Source organism: Alosa alosa, chromosome 15 (genome assembly GCF_017589495.1).
Source record: "Alosa alosa isolate M-15738 ecotype Scorff River chromosome 15, AALO_Geno_1.1, whole genome shotgun sequence".
NCBI lineage: Eukaryota > Metazoa > Chordata > Actinopteri > Clupeiformes > Clupeidae > Alosa > Alosa alosa.
In genome coordinates this window covers 18,964,764-18,984,177 of record NC_063203.1, presented here as the reverse complement: position 1 = coordinate 18,984,177, position 19,414 = coordinate 18,964,764, and the positions used below count along the sequence as shown (strand labels likewise).

The 19,414-nt window shown below is 41.9% G+C and overlaps 1 protein-coding gene across 1 annotated transcript; it reads right to left on the bottom strand.

The window, feature by feature from the left end:
* Window positions 1-13,161: 13,161 nt before the first annotated feature.
* On the bottom strand, window positions 13,162-14,163 carry LOC125308362 (olfactory receptor 52N2-like). The gene has a single exon (XM_048264819.1). It carries the CDS (start codon window positions 14,161-14,163, stop codon window positions 13,231-13,233), a length of 933 nt encoding a protein of 310 aa, XP_048120776.1. The 3' UTR covers window positions 13,162-13,230.
* Between the last annotated feature and the right edge of the window lie 5,251 nt (window positions 14,164-19,414).

Sequence of the window (19,414 nt, the reverse complement as noted above, 5' to 3'; positions counted from 1 at the left end):
GGACCAATTATCTTCTTTCTTGCCTTTAGAGAAAATGACTTTGGAGAAATATAACAAAGGCTATCTTTTTGATGATCTCTGGCGCCCTATAATTTCAGGTTTGATCAATTTGAACAGGTAGATTTTAAGCCTTGACATGACATCGGTATTCCCCTTTTTTTTTTTTTTATGTTGGTTATTAAATATATGTACATATTGAGATTGAAAGCAAAGCCCTCCCTACCCATTTTTTTTTTTTCATGAACTAGCCCTATTTTTTTTTTTTTTCTTAATGTGTATGTATGTATGTATGTGTGTGCACGTGTATATATGCGCACACACACACACACACATATATATATATATATATATATATGTGTGTGTGTGTATGTATGTGTGTAGGTATGTATAGATATATGAATATATTTTCTGTTCTACATCATTTCTTTTTTTTATATTTAGTATTATTAGTAGTATTATTTCTAATTCTAAATGTATAGGAGCATCCCTGTGAGGGAGGGGGGGGATGGTTGGAGGTATGCGGGAAAAATCTTCGAAAAGGACTTGTAAGCTACACGAACAAAAGATAAAAAAATATTTGTTTGCATGTTTGAATGTCCTTTGAAATAAAAAGATTTAACAAAAAAAAAAAAAAAAGGTGTCTGGCGCTGTTCATTCAAGTGTTCAAAAACATTCTAGCGCACGCCAAAGTGCAGTTTCTTCTGCTTAAGCTGCTACCTTACTTACCTCGTTTATTGACACCCTGCCTCATCGTGCATCTTCATGCCAACATTTGTGCATCTCTCGTGGACCATCAATATGCTCTTGATTGTGAGCCGCATTCCGTTTTGGCATGGTGGTGGTTTACGCCCAGATCTGAAGAGAGGGGTATAATTTTTATATGCATTTATATAATACGTTTATCAAGAAATGCTATTAGCAAATGTCAGGTTAGTGTGTGCTTCACCTGTTTGTTTGTTTATTTAATTTACTGAAGCTTGGTTGTTCACTTAGCCCAGGGGTCTCAAACTCCTGGCCCGCGGGCCAAATCCGGCCCGCGACATATGTCAAAATAATAATGTAATCCGGCCCTTGAGGCTATTTTTAATTGCGACAAACAACGATACTGATTAAAATAGACGATAGATTCAAGTACGATGACAAATCTCATTTGTACTCTGCTCCACTATTTGCTAGACATGTGAATGGAGGTGCGTCTTTGCGTGTATACGACGGTGTCCACTAAGCATACCATGCTTATTTCGACCCTCTGCCCAACATAGCTTGGAGGTTGCAGTGGTAATCGTGATGATAGTGTCCGTAATGGACGTGGTACAGACAGCAGGGCTAGTAGAAATAGGGCTCTAAAGAACTACAGTCACCCGCAATATGATGCGAACTTCTGGGTACTCAGATTACCCACGATAGGAACTGATTTGACCAGGATACTTTTTTGTAGGCCTTGTGGTTTAGTAATAGTTTACTATTGTTGGTATACATCTTAGGTGTTAGTTTACTGTTATTGGTATACATCTTAGCTGTTTTCCTGTTGATTTGTTATGTGGGTAATATGACAAAAAAGAAAGTAAACCTGCTCAAATATGTTCATCCAGTATTTACTGAAAGGTGCATCATTAGAGGTGCTTGCCATCCAGTGGCAAATTAGATGGGTGAATTTACCCCCTTCATAAACTTTTGCTTATACTCAAAGATTTTTACATTTACAGTAGGACTTTATCTCTGACCACTTTCAAGCCATGGCCTTTTGGAATTTTTATATAAAAATCCAATGGTGTTGCTTTCTTAACCCCGACGCCTAGTTTGCCAGGTTTAAAAAGTTATGAGAGGAAAATATTTTTATTTAGTGTGAAGACACACATGTGCCTACCTGTTTTTATGCTTTTTTGTTTGTTTTTTATCATTTGTATTAATATTTATTAACATTATTTTATTTATAAGCTAAGGTTGCTAGCACAGGTGTCTGAAAATAGATAACAAGACTTGCACTTTCTGTTTGTAGTTTTGTGTTTGAAAATACGGTATTTAAAAAAAAACATTGCATTTTAGGAAATAGCCGTTCTTTTTTTTAATTATTCTTTAACACTGACGTGGCCCTCCAAACAGACGACATTGGCAGAAGTGGCCCCCAGCTCATTTGAGTTTGAGACCCCTGACTTAGCCTTTTCTTATTGACTGACCTGAACTGCCAGCCTGCCACCCAGCTTTAGTCGGGGTTCACCCTTTATTACGACATCCCGTTATTACGACAACCCTCTATTACAATAAAGGTTGGATAAACTCAATTTACTACACAATAATGTAGGCTAGGAATATATCTTTTATATGTCATGCGTGCAGTTGTTGAATTGCACGTAACATGTCTGCATATTTATTTAGTCTTCTTTCTCTCGACTCTAGGCTAGCGCATGCATTCTCATGGCCCTATAATTGTGTAAAAACAGGCGGGATAGCCAACGCTTCTTTTACAGTAAACCACTTCACAACGAACGTTCAAATAACCCCCAGAGTTCAGTGTCCATCAGTCCCAACATTTAGAAACATAATCGAAAAGTCCAAGCGTGAATTGGGTGTGTTTGTTTCTTGAAGGCTATCCTTACCTCCAGATATCCACATCTAATGAGGGTCGGCAATTATCCAATACCCAATAGTATTTGCAATACCCTCGATATACATATTGTTGGAAAGCTTAGTTTATAGCCGTTCGTGTGAGTAGGCCTACAATAACTTAATTTTGTAAATTTTACCAAAACGACTGGTTTCGCCTTGCAGGGTTACATTTCATTTGTTGTCTTATCTTTTTTTATTCAAAACAATTCGTAGGTATCTATACTCAAGTCTAATTACCACCAGACACAAATAATCATCACCTAGGTTAAATCCTCTCTCTCTCTCCAAAATCTCTTCCTCTGAGATGCACGTGCTATAGGCTATAATTTAGACTACCCGACATTTCAAATGTGACTCTCTAATCAACTTTTTTAGCTCTTAAACACGAAAAATTCACTGTTCAACAGAGCTGGTGTGTGTGAGGCGCACTCTTGGACTCCTTGAGACGCGACTAACCTTTCGGTTGAAGTTATTGTACGTAGGCTATTATAGAATCCAATCCTGTTGCCCCTGCTATCAATGTAGCCTTTTATTGTTTTTTGCCATGAATCATCTGAGCTGTGATGAAATCGTGTGTTGTTTAAAGTTGGGATTACTGTAGGCCTAGGCTATACTGCCCATATTGGAATAAAAAAATAAAGTCCCACCCTAGGCCTATTTTGCAAAAGTCCACTCCACATGACCTCGTGTCGGAATGGCAGGATGTTTGAAAAAAAAGGTCAAGTGTCGCTACTCCGACAATGGAAAAAAAATTGTCGCAGTAGTGGGACGCTTGAAAATTAATGTTAATGCCGCCACTTCGACAATTAGACGCCAATGTCTAAGTAGCTGCATGTAACCGCTTCAGTCAACAAGGAAGTTCTCCTTCTCCTGGCTTCCTGTACCAAGGGGTCGTCTCCAGAGGTTTGAATCCTTGGCAGACCTAATAAAGAAGGTCTGAAACTTCCCAGAACTGCCCAGAAACTGGGAGACTGCAAGCAGGGTAGTTGTATAGGTATGGGTAGGTGTGTCGTAGTTAGTAGGTAGGTTGTAGTTAGTATGCTTTTTAAACATGAACACAAAGAAAATGTATCAGTAATTGTACAACACAACTCACTTTTTCAAGGAAACATTCCTCAAAATGCAGTTCACACACCACATATCTAGCCTGGTCGTTACCATCCTACGTACTTCCGCCCTAAATTTGATTTAGGTCTCGCACGTAGTCTGGCCCAACCCACATTATTTGATGTTTTCTAAACAAAGTTCGGGTGGAGCTTCGGGATGATTGACAGCAATTAACTCACTCACTGCCGCCGCAGGGTAGGCCTATTTAAGCCGACCTCCTTTTCCATACGTCACACGCTCCGACGTTCGCGAAATCATTCAGTCTGCGTATTGTTCGCATAGACAAGACAGCTCTCATGGAAATCCACGCCTCTTCCAGCGATCTGGAGGACAACTTCGTCCCGCCAACACCCGACACCCAGGGCCTTCCGCCGGGCGAAAATAATCTTATTCGTTCCCCTCGCCGCCAGCGTAGGGAATCCAGGACACAGGGTCGCAGAAGGTGCTCCTCTCCTGCCCCCAAGCGGGGCAGCATTTCCCGCTCAGCAGCCTCAACTCGCGGCAGCACCAGGACCCAGCGCCAGCAAGGCGTTGACCCTACCCACTGGACAGTGGCTCGCATCCGCAGCACTCTCCATTCCCACAGCATCGCGTTCTGTAGGTCGGATAGAAAGTTCCATCTCCTCCGCCTTCTAACGCAGTCGGATAGCCCGGTCTTTTCGCCCTCCCGCTCCCTCACTTTGTTTTCCTCCCCAGACCAGGAAGCAAGCTGCTCCTTCTGGCATCCCGGCGGGTTCCTTCCGCCCGGCCATTCAGCCGGACAAAGCACACACCACCAGCCACCTCGCGGGCAGACACGCCGACAGCACTTTCGGCACCACACGCTTCCAGGCGTATCATTCCGCTGCTTCAGCCACAGCCACTGCCGTCGCCAGCGGCTCAGGCCCATTCCCGCCGCATCTCCGCCGTATTTCCGGGTCCAACCCCACTTCTCCAGACGGCCCCGGTAGCGACAGCGTCGCTACTCCCCCCCCCCTTCTTTCCCTCCCCCATCCACCTCCCCTAGCCAGGACTCGGTCCAGGGCTGCCCCACCTCCAGTCGTTCCGACGACTGCTCCCCCCCCCCCCCCCTCTCCCCCTCCCCTTTCCATTCCGGGAGCCACGTCTGTACAGCACGCCTCAACTCACGAAGCGTCAGCTCGAAGAGTCACCTCACTAGCTCCCCATCTCTCTTATGAGTTAGCGAGCACCTGGTCTCAGCCGGCGCCGATAGCGACAGCGTCGCTACTCCCCCCTAACCCTCTTTCCTTCCCCGTCCCACTTCCCGCGACCCTGTCCCAGGTTGCTCCCCTTCCGGTCGCGTCAGCGACCGCTCCCTCCCTCCCCCCTTTTCTCCCTTCCCATCTCTTCCCCGGCTCCGCGCTAGACCAGCCCGCAGCAGCGGGTCATCAGCACTCAGCGAGTGCTTCGGACCACGACGTCCCGTTCCGGCAGCAAAACTATTCTTTAGCCACAGCACAGGCCCTGCCACCGCCTCCTCACGCTGCAGCATTCGAACCACCACCCGTCACAGCGTCCACCAGGAACCTCATCTTGTCAGGTGCAGACGTAGACCTTTCTACCATTCTTCCCTCCCTTCCTATTCCCTCTCATAACCGGGATCTAGTTTGCGGCGAACTGGTTTTTTCTCTAAAAAATTCTGGCCCAGCATCAAAAACCCTGTCATTTCCCGAGTTCACCGTAGCTTTTACCAACTACACGGAAGTCATCTGTTTCGCGTTCCCCAGCCGACGCAAAGAGCTGAACGACTACCTGGCCATCATCGCCGGTCTAGCCGTATCCTACGGGGGAGCTCATTTCTACACATATCACCGGCTGTTTTCAGCTAAATGCGCTGCCAGAGTCGGCCTCTGGAACCAAAACCCCTACTGGGGCGCGCTCGATATGGAGCTCCATAACCGCGTTTTTCTAGGACTTAAGCCATCTTGTCCCCTCTGCAATAGCCCCAGTCACGGCGTGGCCGAGTGTCCACTAGTCAACCCCGACCATCAACTCCCCAGCTTTTCGGAGACCATCTTCCTATAAACCACCCCCTCAGCTATCTTCAGCCCATCACGGTCGACCTAGCCCTCTAAGCCCTCGCACCCAGGACCATGCAGTCCTACTGGACTGCTTGGTCGTGCTTCAAACAGTTCCATTCAAAGCACTCACTACCATTTCCCAGTTTCGATGCAGTCACCATATCATCATTTATCACCTACGCCCACACTTCACTCGGGATCAAAGTCTCTTCCATTAGAGTCTACCTAGCTGGCATTCATTTCTTCTACAAACGCCCCCACGGCTCCGAATGCCCCTTCTCCGACACCGGGATAGGCTTGTTAATTAAAGGTATCCGTAGGCAATATCCAGTCCCCCAAGACTCCCGCATTCCCATTACCTCAAGCATTCTCGCCACCTGCCTCGCTACCCTTCGCAAAGGGTTCATGTCACCGCATTCCGATTCCACCATCTCCGTTATGTTTCTACTGGCCTTTTTGGGCTGCTGAGATGTAGCGAGTTTACATGCCCTTCGTCTCTCTTCATTCCCGATGTCCACCCGTGCATCGCAGATCTAGAGCAGCTAGACCAAGACACCATTCGATTTACCATCAAACATCGTAAAACCGATCAGTCCCGAAAAGGACTCTCCATATCCATTTAACTCCGCCTCAGATCTTCAGCCTTTCCAATACCTATCTCACTACATCTCATATCGGTCAGCTCAAGCTTCGTCTACTAGCCCGCTCTTAAATTGTCAGGCGAAGGGCTACCCATCATCTAGCCACAGATTCCAGACACTCTTAAAAAACCATTCTAGTCAAATCTGGTTTTCCCGCGGATCGCTACTCCGCACACTCCTTCAGGATAGGAGCTGCCACAACAGCTGCGCTCAACAGCTTATCGGAGCAACAAATTAAAATACTGGGCCGTTGGTCCTCGGATGCCTACCAGTCTTACATCCGCTCCAATCTAGCGGATTTACGACTCGCTCAGCAAGCACTTATGTAGTTGGTAGCGGCCTTTCTCTGTGATCTTTTGGGGTGCAAGCGGTCATCGCTCTATCGCGATATCCGCTCCAGGCACTCCAGGATCACGGACAGCTACCTTGCCAAACACGCACTTCTCCCATACATTCTAGTCTAGCTGAAGCAATCATATAGAAGGGCGAACTAGTGAAATTATGTTTTCTAAACAAAGTTCGGGTGGAGCTTCGGGATGATTGACAGCAATTAACTTACCCACTGCCGCCGCAGGGTAGGCCTATTTAAGCCGACCTCCTTTTCCATACGTCACACGCTCTGACGTTCGCGAAATCATCCCCCCTCCTCCCCCTACTCCTCCATTTCACCAATTGCCCTGTTACTCATCCCCCTTACACAGGGGGGTGCAAGCGGTCATCGCTCTATCGCGATATCTGCTCCAGGCACTCCAGGACCACGGACAGCTACCTTGCCAAACATGCACTTCTCCCATACATTCTAGTCTAGCTGAAGCAATCATATAGAAGGGCGAACTAGTGAAACGGCTCGCGTGCAGCCGAGCCATTCAGCGAACAGTTGAGTGATGACGCAGAACTTGCCTGCCGAGTTGCTTGTAGTTCAACAGCATAGCAACAATGGCGACGAAGGAAGAGACGCTAGAAGCTATCCGCGAAGTTGTCTCAACTCTCGAGGGCATCACACAATTAAAGCAGGAACAAGAGGCTTGTCTTGTCAATTTTATAAATGGCAAGGACGTCGTTTAACTCTCCTTCCAACTGGCTTTGGGAAAAGTTTGATTTATCAGATGGTGATAACTAAACCTAAACGCACAAGTGTACTACATGCTTATCATGTTGTTGAAGTCACCGGGCTGCGTAGAACAATCGCCTGATAAGCGGCGAGAAGAGATAAGAGGAAAACTGGCGTGTGACAAGAACTGATATAATCTCGGTGACGTGACGCTTTTGGTATACAACTCTCGGTCTGTGGCTGGCGCAACAGAGATATATCCACTACAAAGAGACTGCCCTGGCAGTCAGGTAGCCTACAAACTAGCCAGCGGTCTGTTTACTACTGAGAGCAGAAGTGGGAAGCGTAAGAGCCTGAACTCCGGTGCACAGCATACGTCATTACCAAACGTTGCTGATTGGTTAAGGGAACTCCAATGATTTTAAACCTCAAACTAAGCATCCACCCATTACGGAGACAGATTACATTGTTCCAGACTGTATGACGCAGAGAAACGTAGTCACAGGCGGTAAGGACCAGGCTACCACATATCCTTCCCGCATTAACTCCTTATGTGACATGGTTTGTCTGATATTGTAATTGTTCATGTAATGTAATTGTAATATTGTAGTGTAGAAAAGGTTCATATTGTTCCACTGCACCATCACACTCTGCCGGGGCTGCAAGAGGTCTTGGGACTGTGTGGCCTGGGGATAAGGTCCTGCTGCAGCTGCTGTGGAAGGTAAGTTAAGTTATGCAATCAAGCAGTATCTAAAAGCTAATGTTAGAATACTGTTTGGATGTCAAGTTTAGCATGCTTACTTACAGCTGCTTGTCAATTTCATTACTCATGCAGGGCTCATTTTATTGACTCTGACACAGAATGTTTGCAAAATCCCAATGTACTGTAAATGGAAAAGCGTTTTCCAAGACTCAAAAGTGCTTGTCCCAAGGAGAAGTATGAACCGTTATTTGAACTAACTACGTTATGAATTGCATTCACATCAGCAGCCTTTTAACTGTGTGCAATTGTGTTACAATTGCAAGGGTTCCCTCACGAACATCTTAAAGTGACAGGCACTCAATTAGACCTATACACTACTGAACTTTATTGAATGCTACCTCTGACTAAGAATGCATTACTTTGCACTTGTATAGTCTTTTATTTTGGAATTTTAAGAGCAATAAACATATATTGCAATATTAAGGAATTCATGTTTTTTCATTCAGATATGTAAATCAACATGTATAAATTGCTATTAGTCAATTAATGGGAGATAATCGATAATAGAATCGAACGGAAAAAATGAATAGTTAGATTAATCGTTTAAAAAATAATCGTTTATCCCAGCCCTAGTCACCAACCTCAGCACCAACCACCGCCTCCCCATGGGTGTCAGAGATATTTTGATGGTCATCCTCAGATGTTCCAGTCTAGATGGTGGTAGTCAGGGAAGGAAATGCAAGACAGAGTATAGCGTTGTTTAATTTTATGCTGACGCTTGAATGGAAACAAGAAAAGGATAAAAAGAATATGTTCTAAACAGCACACACATTTAGTTACCATAACACCTGGAATGATTGTCACCAAACTCAGCGCCAACCACCGCCTCCCCTTGGGTGTCGCAGATTTCTGGTTCAGGTTTCTGTTGTAATTGTAGTAAGGGAAGAAGATCCAGACAGAACCCAGATAGCAACTGATGTTATGCGAACATTTGAGGAATGTCAAAAATCAAAGAATAAATGTAAGTTTGCAGGTGACTAAATAGGGTTCAATATGTGAAGATAAACAACAGAATGGCACAGTACAACTCAATTATAGCCTCCCTTAATGGGGGTGTGCCTACAAAACAGTGCGGCCAGATCATTTGAGAACTTCCAATATTACTGTGTATAATCAAAGTGCCTTAATAAGCTTCAGCATGACAATGAGATACACAAACCAACGGCACAACACAATACACAAACGCACTAACATTGTAGCGGTGTGTGGTGTAAACTTTAACTAGATGTACCGCATAGCGGTACAAAATATGACCGCCGCTCAGTCCTGTACATCCGTTCCGCGAAAATAAATCACACTTCAATTTGTCTCCATATTTTACTCCATCCCCCACTCTTGAAACTTTCGTGTATGCTTGTTTGGCATGCCTGAGTGTGTGTGTGCGGCTGCACAGAAAGTAGCCTACTGGTGCTGAAAAGGTGAATAGATTGTAGAATAGCCAAAGAAGATGTAGCATTGTTATAATACCTTTAAAATCTCTAAACAATCACAAGTAGGGCAGTTCATCACAGTTCATCCATTGCAACTGGATTGATGAAAGGTCATTTACACCTGTAGGCTACATTGTATTTGGGAAAAGCAAAAGGTATCAGCATAATGTTATTTATTTATTTATTTATTTTTTTATGTATTTATAAACAAAAACATCTCTGTCAGTTCCATGCCGTTTTCAACAGCTATCAAAAACAAAGGTCATTTTTGGATGGATGGATTTTTTGTGAATGTTTCTTCTTCTACATAAGATTTTAGTCATCTTTAGTTCATGTAATACTTTATTGTCAATGCACAAATTAAGTAACAGTAGTCTGAAACGTTATTGTTAATGCACAAATTAAGTAACAGTAGTCTGAAACGAAATGCTGTTTTACATCTAACCAGTGATGCAAATAACTGACATGTCCAAATGGGCCTTGATGAAATGCGTCGCTAGACTGTTCATACACATTTTAACGGGCCAAAGTTGAAGAGCTTTTGTCCGTTATTGTTCGTGCAAATATAGGCTGATTCATGTTCCCTTGCATTGTGTAACTGATGTCCATGGCTAGTCTGGCTTTCATCAGACCAAGCTCAATATTTTAAGAAATCAAAAAATAAATAGTGGGCAGATCAGGCTGGGTTCACCCAGCCTAGTCCATAGGCACCCGATATTGTTTAATTTTCCGATTGAGATATATACACGCTCTGGCTATTCTAAATGCAAAAATGCATCAGGGAGTTATGACAAAACGGTAACTAACAAACTAGATCCTAATAGAAAGCTACAGGTAAACTAGATCCTACTTCCCTAAGCTACAGGTAGGATTATAAGGTAGGCCTATTTACAACATAAATTGTCAATAGGCTATGCTGGCGACACAAATAAAATCTCCTTTGGAAAACAATGGCTTACGCCTTACAGTATCAAGCGGACTTAAACTGCCATATCGTGGCTGAAAAGTTGTAATAACATTCACGCAGCTCCATGAGTCAAGGAAAGCGCGAATGAAGTAGCCACTACTAAATGGGACCCACTACACAGTAGCTTAAGGTGTGTTGCTAAAGCAGCCATAATGAAATGAAGGTGTCATTGTTTGGATACTTCACACACACGTGCTTTTTAATTTCACAGACTACAACTACCAAGCTGGAATCAAAGCACATCGATTCCCCTCTCACACCCTGCACGCACTTAAAACAAAATAAACAGGCGTCTCAGTCTCAGGCATGTTTAGCAAAACTGTATCAGACTGGTGTAACGTTGGTAAATCTTCCATTGCACAGAATGATTTTGTAGCACGTGCAATAAATGACAGTCGAAAGATACAAACAGTGCTGCTATCAATTTGCTTGGTATAACCGCATTTATAGTTTTCTACAAATGCAATCAATCAAATGGGCCTCCATCACTCAACCAACGCTAACGGTAACATTACCTAGGTCCTTATTGATATTACAAGATTAACGTACCTGCAGTAAAAACCAAGCATGTCCGATAAACATCCTCAGATTTATTTCGGCTTCAAGAAGAAATGGGAATTACAATTCATGTGAACATCGTCCTATCCTTATTAGATGTTCGCTGCAGTAAATTACAGTCCTTGTAGGAAGCGTCCATCGTTTTTCCAACCCACTTTTAACTTCCAACAAAATTACGTCTCACTGCAACGATGCGCCATCTAGTGGACAAACGACTACTTATCGCCAATACTGAAAATGCAGCCATGATGATGATGATGATGAATATTTATTTTGGCTTTCTTTTAATCCTACTGAATTTGAAATTATGTATCGGCCGTTCTAATACCGATAGTATGTGGGTGCCTGTGTGTGTGCATGTGTATATGTGTTCACCGCCATTTACAGGCCAATGAGTGTACAGTCACTAAATGTACACATAACCTAATTTTTTTAGACCCCCATGGATGAAACTTGGCATACCCCCAGAGAATGCCAGGTCAATCATACACATAAAAATTGGTGCAGTTCTGAACATCTTAACTGAAGATAGGGGCGATTAAAGCAGAATAATATTGCATTTTCATTTTTTACCGGGGGGGTGGGGGTGCAAATCACAAATGAGTGATTATGAGCCAGGTTGATGTGGGCCCTTGAGACCAACATACCATAAAAGATTCTTCATCCTCAGTGCCACGGTTCAGGTAGTTGCTAGATGATACTTTTTTCTGTAACACTCCAACAGTGATTCTTATGTTTTTTTTGCCTGTTGCCATCCTCCTCACTGCGCCTGGGGCCAGATAAACATGGATCTTTGTACTCATTTCCAGTTGATTAGAACCTTTTAATTATTGTTTTCACTGTAAATATGGCCATTTTCAACCAAATAACTTTTTTTAAGCCATTCACTGACTTACAGTGTTGTGTTGTAATTGTATTAGCACATTCTCTTGTCTTGACTAGGGGATTTGACCTCTGTCACTTTATTTTCATACTTTACTGAAAAAGAAAGTCATGAACTACTGCTACTCTACTGCACTCTAATTAACTTAAAGATGTTGAATGGAAAAATGGTTCTGTTACATTTTCTATATATGATCTACCAGGGGTACCAACAATTGTGGCACATGTGTTTTTGTTAAACATGTATTTCTTAATGAGATCTCATTAAGAAATAAATGAATAAATTTGCTTCCCTTCAAGGTTGGATTTTTCCTCATAGTTGTCATTGTGAGATTACCGTAAATCACTAAATAAATGATTTTATACCTGTTTTCAGTAATCATCACCTGGGGTGCCAATAATTCTGGCGGGCACTGTATGTATTGCACTTGTACATGTATGTACTGTCCACAATTTTTTTTTTTCGATTCTAAATAAATAATAATAAAAAAACTCAAGGATCCAGTGCTTACATAGTGACTGTGACAACCATACTGCCAGAAGAACAGGCTGGCAGGAAAATTAGATTTTTTTGTCCCCTGATGGCCCTCTAACTTAAGACAGGAGGCCTTTCTCAAACCTGCCCATCTCACTCTGTTATAGTGTACCTCTGTGTGTAGTCATAATTGTGGCTGATGAGGGACGGCACTCTAAATGAAGGTTAATAAGTTTAATGGAGCAACAATCTTTGCAGTACAGCTTGGTGGTTTTAATATCGTCACTAATATTGTAATATTAATATTGTAATCTTCAATTAATTTATTTGAAGATTACAAGCCTAGTATAGATAATTATTGGTCAGAAAGATAAATCTGACTGATTGAAGTAGATTCAAATCTGCTCTTTCAATTTGATTAAAAAGAGTGGTATTTACTCATTTAAAATCATCAAAGAAAAACATTAAAATATTGCATCTTTACTCAATTATCTCAGAAAGAAAGGTTCACACATCCAGTATAATAGTCATCACAAGATCTGCACTATCCAGTGTATTAACTGGGTTTGTGAATCTGCAACTTTGTATTTCTTATGTCAAAGAATTTCACCATTTGCAATCACAACATTCTGTAACATTTACATTACATGTTAGCTGTTTCAATGGTTGCCAACTCAATGCTCCTCAAATGTGTGAAATATTTAACAGTCACAATGTGAGATACTGTCTTAACTGTGAGTTATTTTCCTTTGAAATAGTTGCAAAATTTTCAGTTTTAAATGTTTAGTCTGTAGGCCATAAATAATTGGATTCAAATGGGCAGGTATAAGAAGACAAAGAATAGCCATGAGTTTTCTTAAAAAGCGATCTTCTGGAAACCGATGCATGATAACAATAATGAATCCAGACAGCAACAATATCAGATACAAGACTAAATGACTTGTACATGTTTGGATGGCTTTGCTATTGAGTTCTGCATTTTTCTTAGTCCAGCATTTGACACCAATTCTAATGTATGTGACAGCAACAGTACCCATTGAGGAGGACAATAACACCACAGTGTAAAACAGTCCATAGATGTTATTAATAGACACATCTTCACAAGATAACTTGAACAAGGAGGCATTGTCACAATAAAAATTTGGAATAAGTGATCTACAGCGAGACAGCCTGATTGTGAGGCCCACTAATACACTGACTAATACAATGACGAAACTCCAGGCAGACACAGACAAGACTGCAACTGCCTTAGCTGTCATTATTGAATTGTATCGCAATGGATTGCATATAGCCACATACCTATCAATAGCCATTATTATCAGTATGGTGTGTGATGCTGAGGCAAATGTATGGTTAAAAAATATCTGTGAAGCACATGCATTATAAGAAATTAACCTGTTTTTAGCAACCATGTCAAACAACAGTTGAGGTAGTATAACAGTGTTACCAAGGATATCATTGACTGACAGGTTACAAAATAGCAGGTACATAGGTTGGTGTAAGCTTTTCTCTCTAGTGATGATAACAAGAACGCCAAAATTGGTTATCAGCAGTGCAATATAAGCAAATAGCAGTGTGTAAAATACAGCATCTGCAAATGATTCAGGATGTCCTAATTCTTCCAGCACAAGAATGTCACTGACGTAGGACCTGTTTTCCATCCTTGTTCCCTGACCAACTGTGGATACAGAATCAGATCCAGACATTGATCTCTTTCTTCATACAGTTATTTTTTGAGCACAGATTTATATTATATGCCAATTATATTTTGATTTGATTTGGATAGCATTAGGAATGGGAAACTCGTAGCATTCATAGACAATCCCAACTTCTCACCTGTCTTGCAGAACTACTTATATCCTATTATTGGCAATCTCAACAACCACAAATTCTCTGACAACCCCCCTCCTCCCAAAGCACACACAAAAAAACAAAGGTCCACTGAGAGATTGCTGGAGAAGGAGGAAAGACAAACACAAGTCTCAGGCAGTCTTTGTAGGCCAACAGAATGTAGTTAAAGTGAGAACCTAAGAGACCAACATATAACAACAATGATCTAACTTAAAGGGTGACCGCTGTACCCTACTGCATCCCACAGGTCAGTGTTTCCAAAATGTGAATGCTCTTTTTGTCTATTTTATTAATTTATTCACCTGGCATTTTAATCCAAAGAGACTCAAGGTTAAATTATAGTTCAGGCCACAAGTGTCACTCGACAAAAACAAACTGTTGCCGACAGATGTCACAGAGCTGTAGGCTTTCATAGTCTAGCACAGTGGTCCCCAAACTTTTTCTTCCGAGGGCCAGCTCACTACGCCTGGCTCTAAGAGAGGGCCAGAGACTCGGAGTATATCAGTAACCATAAATAGCTTAGCGCTGTGAACAAAGGCAGTCTACCTTAGTTGAATATTCCATTCCATTTAATCTATAGGCTATTGCAATTTAATACCATTGTTATCTGTGTTTATATTGCCATCATGCCATATCAGTGTAAAATGTAGCTCAAATGAAATAATAATAATAGCATTCTCAAAACTATAAGCAGGGAGTCCCAAAAGTATATTTTGAATTCTGAACTTTGCATAGGCTACACAGCTCAAGTTGTGAACAAGCAATATCCTACAAATAATTTGAAGTTCTCAAACTGAGTTTTATGAAGTGGTGGCAGAAACATCTGAAATGACCACCATTCTAACTTTCACTCACCTGATGAGAACTCTGTATGAACATTTGAACGAGTGAATAAAAAATATAAATAATTATACCAGAAAGTTCCAGATTTATGACTTGAATAGAAGTTAGTTTGTTATTAACAATTAATTGATACATTTTTAGAATACTTTGAGCACTGATGCAGTCATCAGAGGCCTCTTACATTGTTTACAAGTAGGCCTACTATACATTTCATTCCGTTTTCGATGGCAAATGCGAAACAGCGCCAAAACAACCACCAGTAGACAAAAAGAGTATTACATGTGCACTGTTAAGACCCGCCATAGAGAATGAATGGGGGAAATTACGGAGGTTATAGTTTGACGATGTCGTACTCCTGTGCGGGCCGGATCCTATATACCACAGACATGTTTTATGGGGCCACCTAAAATGAGGTGGCGGGCCATATCCGGCCCGCGGGCCGTAGTTTGGGGACCACTGGTCTAGCACCAGCAACAACTTGTTGAATAGAATGTCAACTGCTTTCTAAAAACCCTTGGACATTAACATGACTTATACCATGGTCTAGGTTGAAAAGGGTGTTGTTTAAAAAGTGATATACTACACCTATAAAAAGACGTTCCGGTCGAATTGCCTGATGACAGTTCTAAATCACTGCGCTGGCTCAAACGCTAGTTGGTAACCAAGGCAACGGAGACTAAATATGTTACAACTTATTTATAACAACGGCAAGAAAGACAGACAAAAAGAAAACATGAGTGATTTTGTAACTTCTTTTAACATATTTGGCGAGTATGGTCTGTTACCACAGCCTCCGGAGCACAGCTGTCGGTCGTCACTCTGACGCTGGGCTGGAAACTCGCCAGATCATGTCGGTGACGGGGCATCGTTGTGAGAGCAGTCTTCAGGCTTACTGGGCTCCATCAGTACAGGAAAGACGACAATGGAGCAACATTTTGTCATCTCCCAATATCTCAAGCAGTGGTCAGGGTAGTAGCGAGCCACAAGCTTTAAATATCCGTCCTGCAACGATGATGGACATGGCAGTATCTCTTTCAAAATTTACAATCAATGGAAATGTAGCATTTAAGTTTAAATAGTTTGATGATCAGAGTGCTGAGTACAGCACATTTGCTGTAGCCTAATAAAAACGATTGATGATCTGTGGACTTTCTTTGAAACAAAATTTCGCATCATCCTCTGGACACGGTAAGCTAGTGCGCTGGCCTTCTGAAATGATAGCCTAGCCTACTTTGTATCATGTAACGTTGCTTGACAACGCCTGAGTTAGTCCGCTCAGCTGTGACTTATCAACATTCCACAGCGTTGCGATAAACAGCTGAAAAAACTAACGATTTTAGCTCTAAAACTCATTTAGTATTAATAATTGATTTCATATTTATTCATTTCGTAAGTGACCATGGTATAAATGGGTTAATGCCCTTCGATGCGTCCATTATCAGAAATAAATAGACTTCGCGGAAGCGACGGGTCACGCCTCCGCGTCGTCCATTTATTTCTGATAATGGACACCTCCGGCATTATCCCTTACTTATCACCCAGAGAGAAGTAATCTCTTTTCTGATTGGCTGGCGGGGTGGCTTTTAATTCTGAATAACAGGACACCTATGAAGTAGATCTGGTAAAAAAAAGTTTAATTGCCATTCCATATCAATGTTTATGAATGGTAACTATAACAACCATAGTAGGACGACGGTTGAGCCTGGAGGCAGGCTTCACAACAATGGAATCAACTGTAAACAAGCTAACTGTCCATGCTATTGCTGTTATAGGGCCAACGAAAGTTGTAGCCTACAACAAGCTGAACTAGTGGGCTTCTTTTTAAATGGAACCGCGTGTTTCCTTTGCGTGCTATAAAGGCATGGCTTTACAGTGGTGATAAGCGGGATGTGTCCAGTTATACGGAATTAATGGACTCGGGCGGAGGCAACTCCCCTCCGCTGCGCGTTGTGGGTTCTTTGCCCCTCGCCCTCGTCCATTAATTCCGTATAACAGGACACCTCGGCTGCCGTTATCCCTTACATCTCACTGCAAAACAAAAGTAAACAGACCTACACTGTAACTATGGCAACCCACATCAGAACTCAAACTCCAGTACAGCGACAATGTCTGCCATTTCAAATTTTGTGATGTACGCAAAAAGCTTCGCGACACCCTAGCAGACAATATTTTTTGTCACATCATCTTTTGTCAAAGCGAAACTTGTTGCTTGAACCATCAATTGACCTTTACAGATTGGAGCAACTCAGAGTTACGTACTTAGATCAAGGGCACAGCAGTGGAAGCGATAAATCAAATCCACAATGTTATAGCTACAGTGTGCATTTGTGTTTGTGCGTGTGTTTGAGAAAGGGAGACGGGAAGTGTGTGTGAAGATTGTAATTTTACATGAATTAGTTTACTAGTTAAAATGTCCACGACTTAACATCATATCGACTCATATCAACATTAAGCTACAGCCGCTACAAACACAGTACGTTCTAACTAGCTGAGGGACTATTTTCTCAGCAGCGGCGGAATTTTACTTTGCTCCGGTTGGTAGTACTGCGCTGAAAAGTAAACAGACAAACTTGTGCACTTCAGTCGGGACACCTGCTGCAGCACTGTAGTAGTAGCCTAGTACAGTGGTATTGACGTATTAGATTGGAACCTAAGGACTAGGCAACATGGTGATTCAGTGTGCATTTACAAACTGTAAAAATAAACGCTACAGATGGGCACCACAAAGTTTCCACAAATTTCCATTGCTTTGTGTTGTGGTGGATTTCTATGACTTAAAGGATGCATGTATGGTTTTTATAAACTTTGATATTCCTGCAATTACTATGAGACTTCAAGGCCTGTACACATCTTAAACAGACCAGACCAGCAGTCAAGGAGTGGGGTGAAGGAGTTCACAGTGACACCTGGCTAGACGGTCGAGGGGGTGAAGGAGTTCACAGTGACACTAGCTAGACGGTCAAGAGCGAGAGGATGATGTAATGGTGGTAACAGCAAGGTGGCAAGATAAGAAGCCCTGTTACAACTGGAAAAAAACAGAATCTGGGAAAAACCCAGAAGAAGACAGTTTTGAATATAATTTTATGCATGATGAGACAATGGGTTCCACCAATAATCGTAACCTTGGTGGATGCTGATAGGCCAACAGGTATCTTTTGAGGGTGGCGAGAGGGCCCAACCCCAAGGTTAAGGAGTATAAAACATAGACCGCAGCCACCTGTTAGTCAGATCTCATCGGGGACGCCAGCTGATGACATCTCACATCACCCTATTGCTTGACACCTGGTCTGGACATCATTTATGCTGGACTATCACTGCAATACTGTGAATAAAGATCAACAGTCTTCAGAGATCTCCTGTCTGCATTGTCTCCATTGTCTCCAGGACTAACCATCAAAATGTCGGTGTCCACCACTAGTTCATCCAAAACAAACCAGAAAAGGGACTCAAAGTGCTAAATACCGGAATTTTCCTTTAATTCTGAAAGTGGTGTGCGCGTCAGTAACACTGACCTAGTGTGGTAACACTGTCATGACACATGAACCCTAACTCTAACCCTAACTTGTTATTACAAAAAAACAAATGTCACTTAATAATAGAAGTGTTATGTCAATTATGACTTGTTTATGACACGTTCATGACAATGTCATGTCACTCTTTGTCAATACTGTCAAGAAAAGTGTAATCCAAGATTGTTTGTAGGATGTATCATTTTTATTTTCATTTTAGTGTGATAGAGTCTGACTTTCTAGCTCATCCTCCTAAAATAAAAATGCAGAACACAATCAATCATCTAGTAAAAGACTTTTCAGACTTATTCCAAGACAAACAATTTATGTTCCTGGTACAATTTCCCATTAATAGAGTAACTATTAATTTAATAGAGTAACTTTAATAGAGTATTACAACACACTTGATGTATTTAACATTGTCCAAAATGTTATTGTTTGAATATTACAAACCAGAAACGCATACAAGTATGAGCTAATTACAGTGCATGAAAATGCACTGTACTGTTCTTCCTAGGCATTTTATTCTTATTCTTCCGCTAACGCATTTAATGCAGCTTCAACCGTTTAACGTAGACACTTCATTCAAACTATGTTACGTAGGTCTTACTTAGGACATGGGGGCTTTGTGTTTTTCATCTTTGTAACTTTTATACTTTTTAAACTATTAATTAAAAACTATTCAAAATTTCCCCATAGACTTAACATG

Bases quoted from the DNA above. Each gene is read 5' to 3' on its own strand.
- LOC125308362 (XM_048264819.1), bottom strand. From the start codon at position 14,163: ATGGAAAACAGGTCCTACGTCAGTGACATTCTTGTGCTGGAAGAATTA.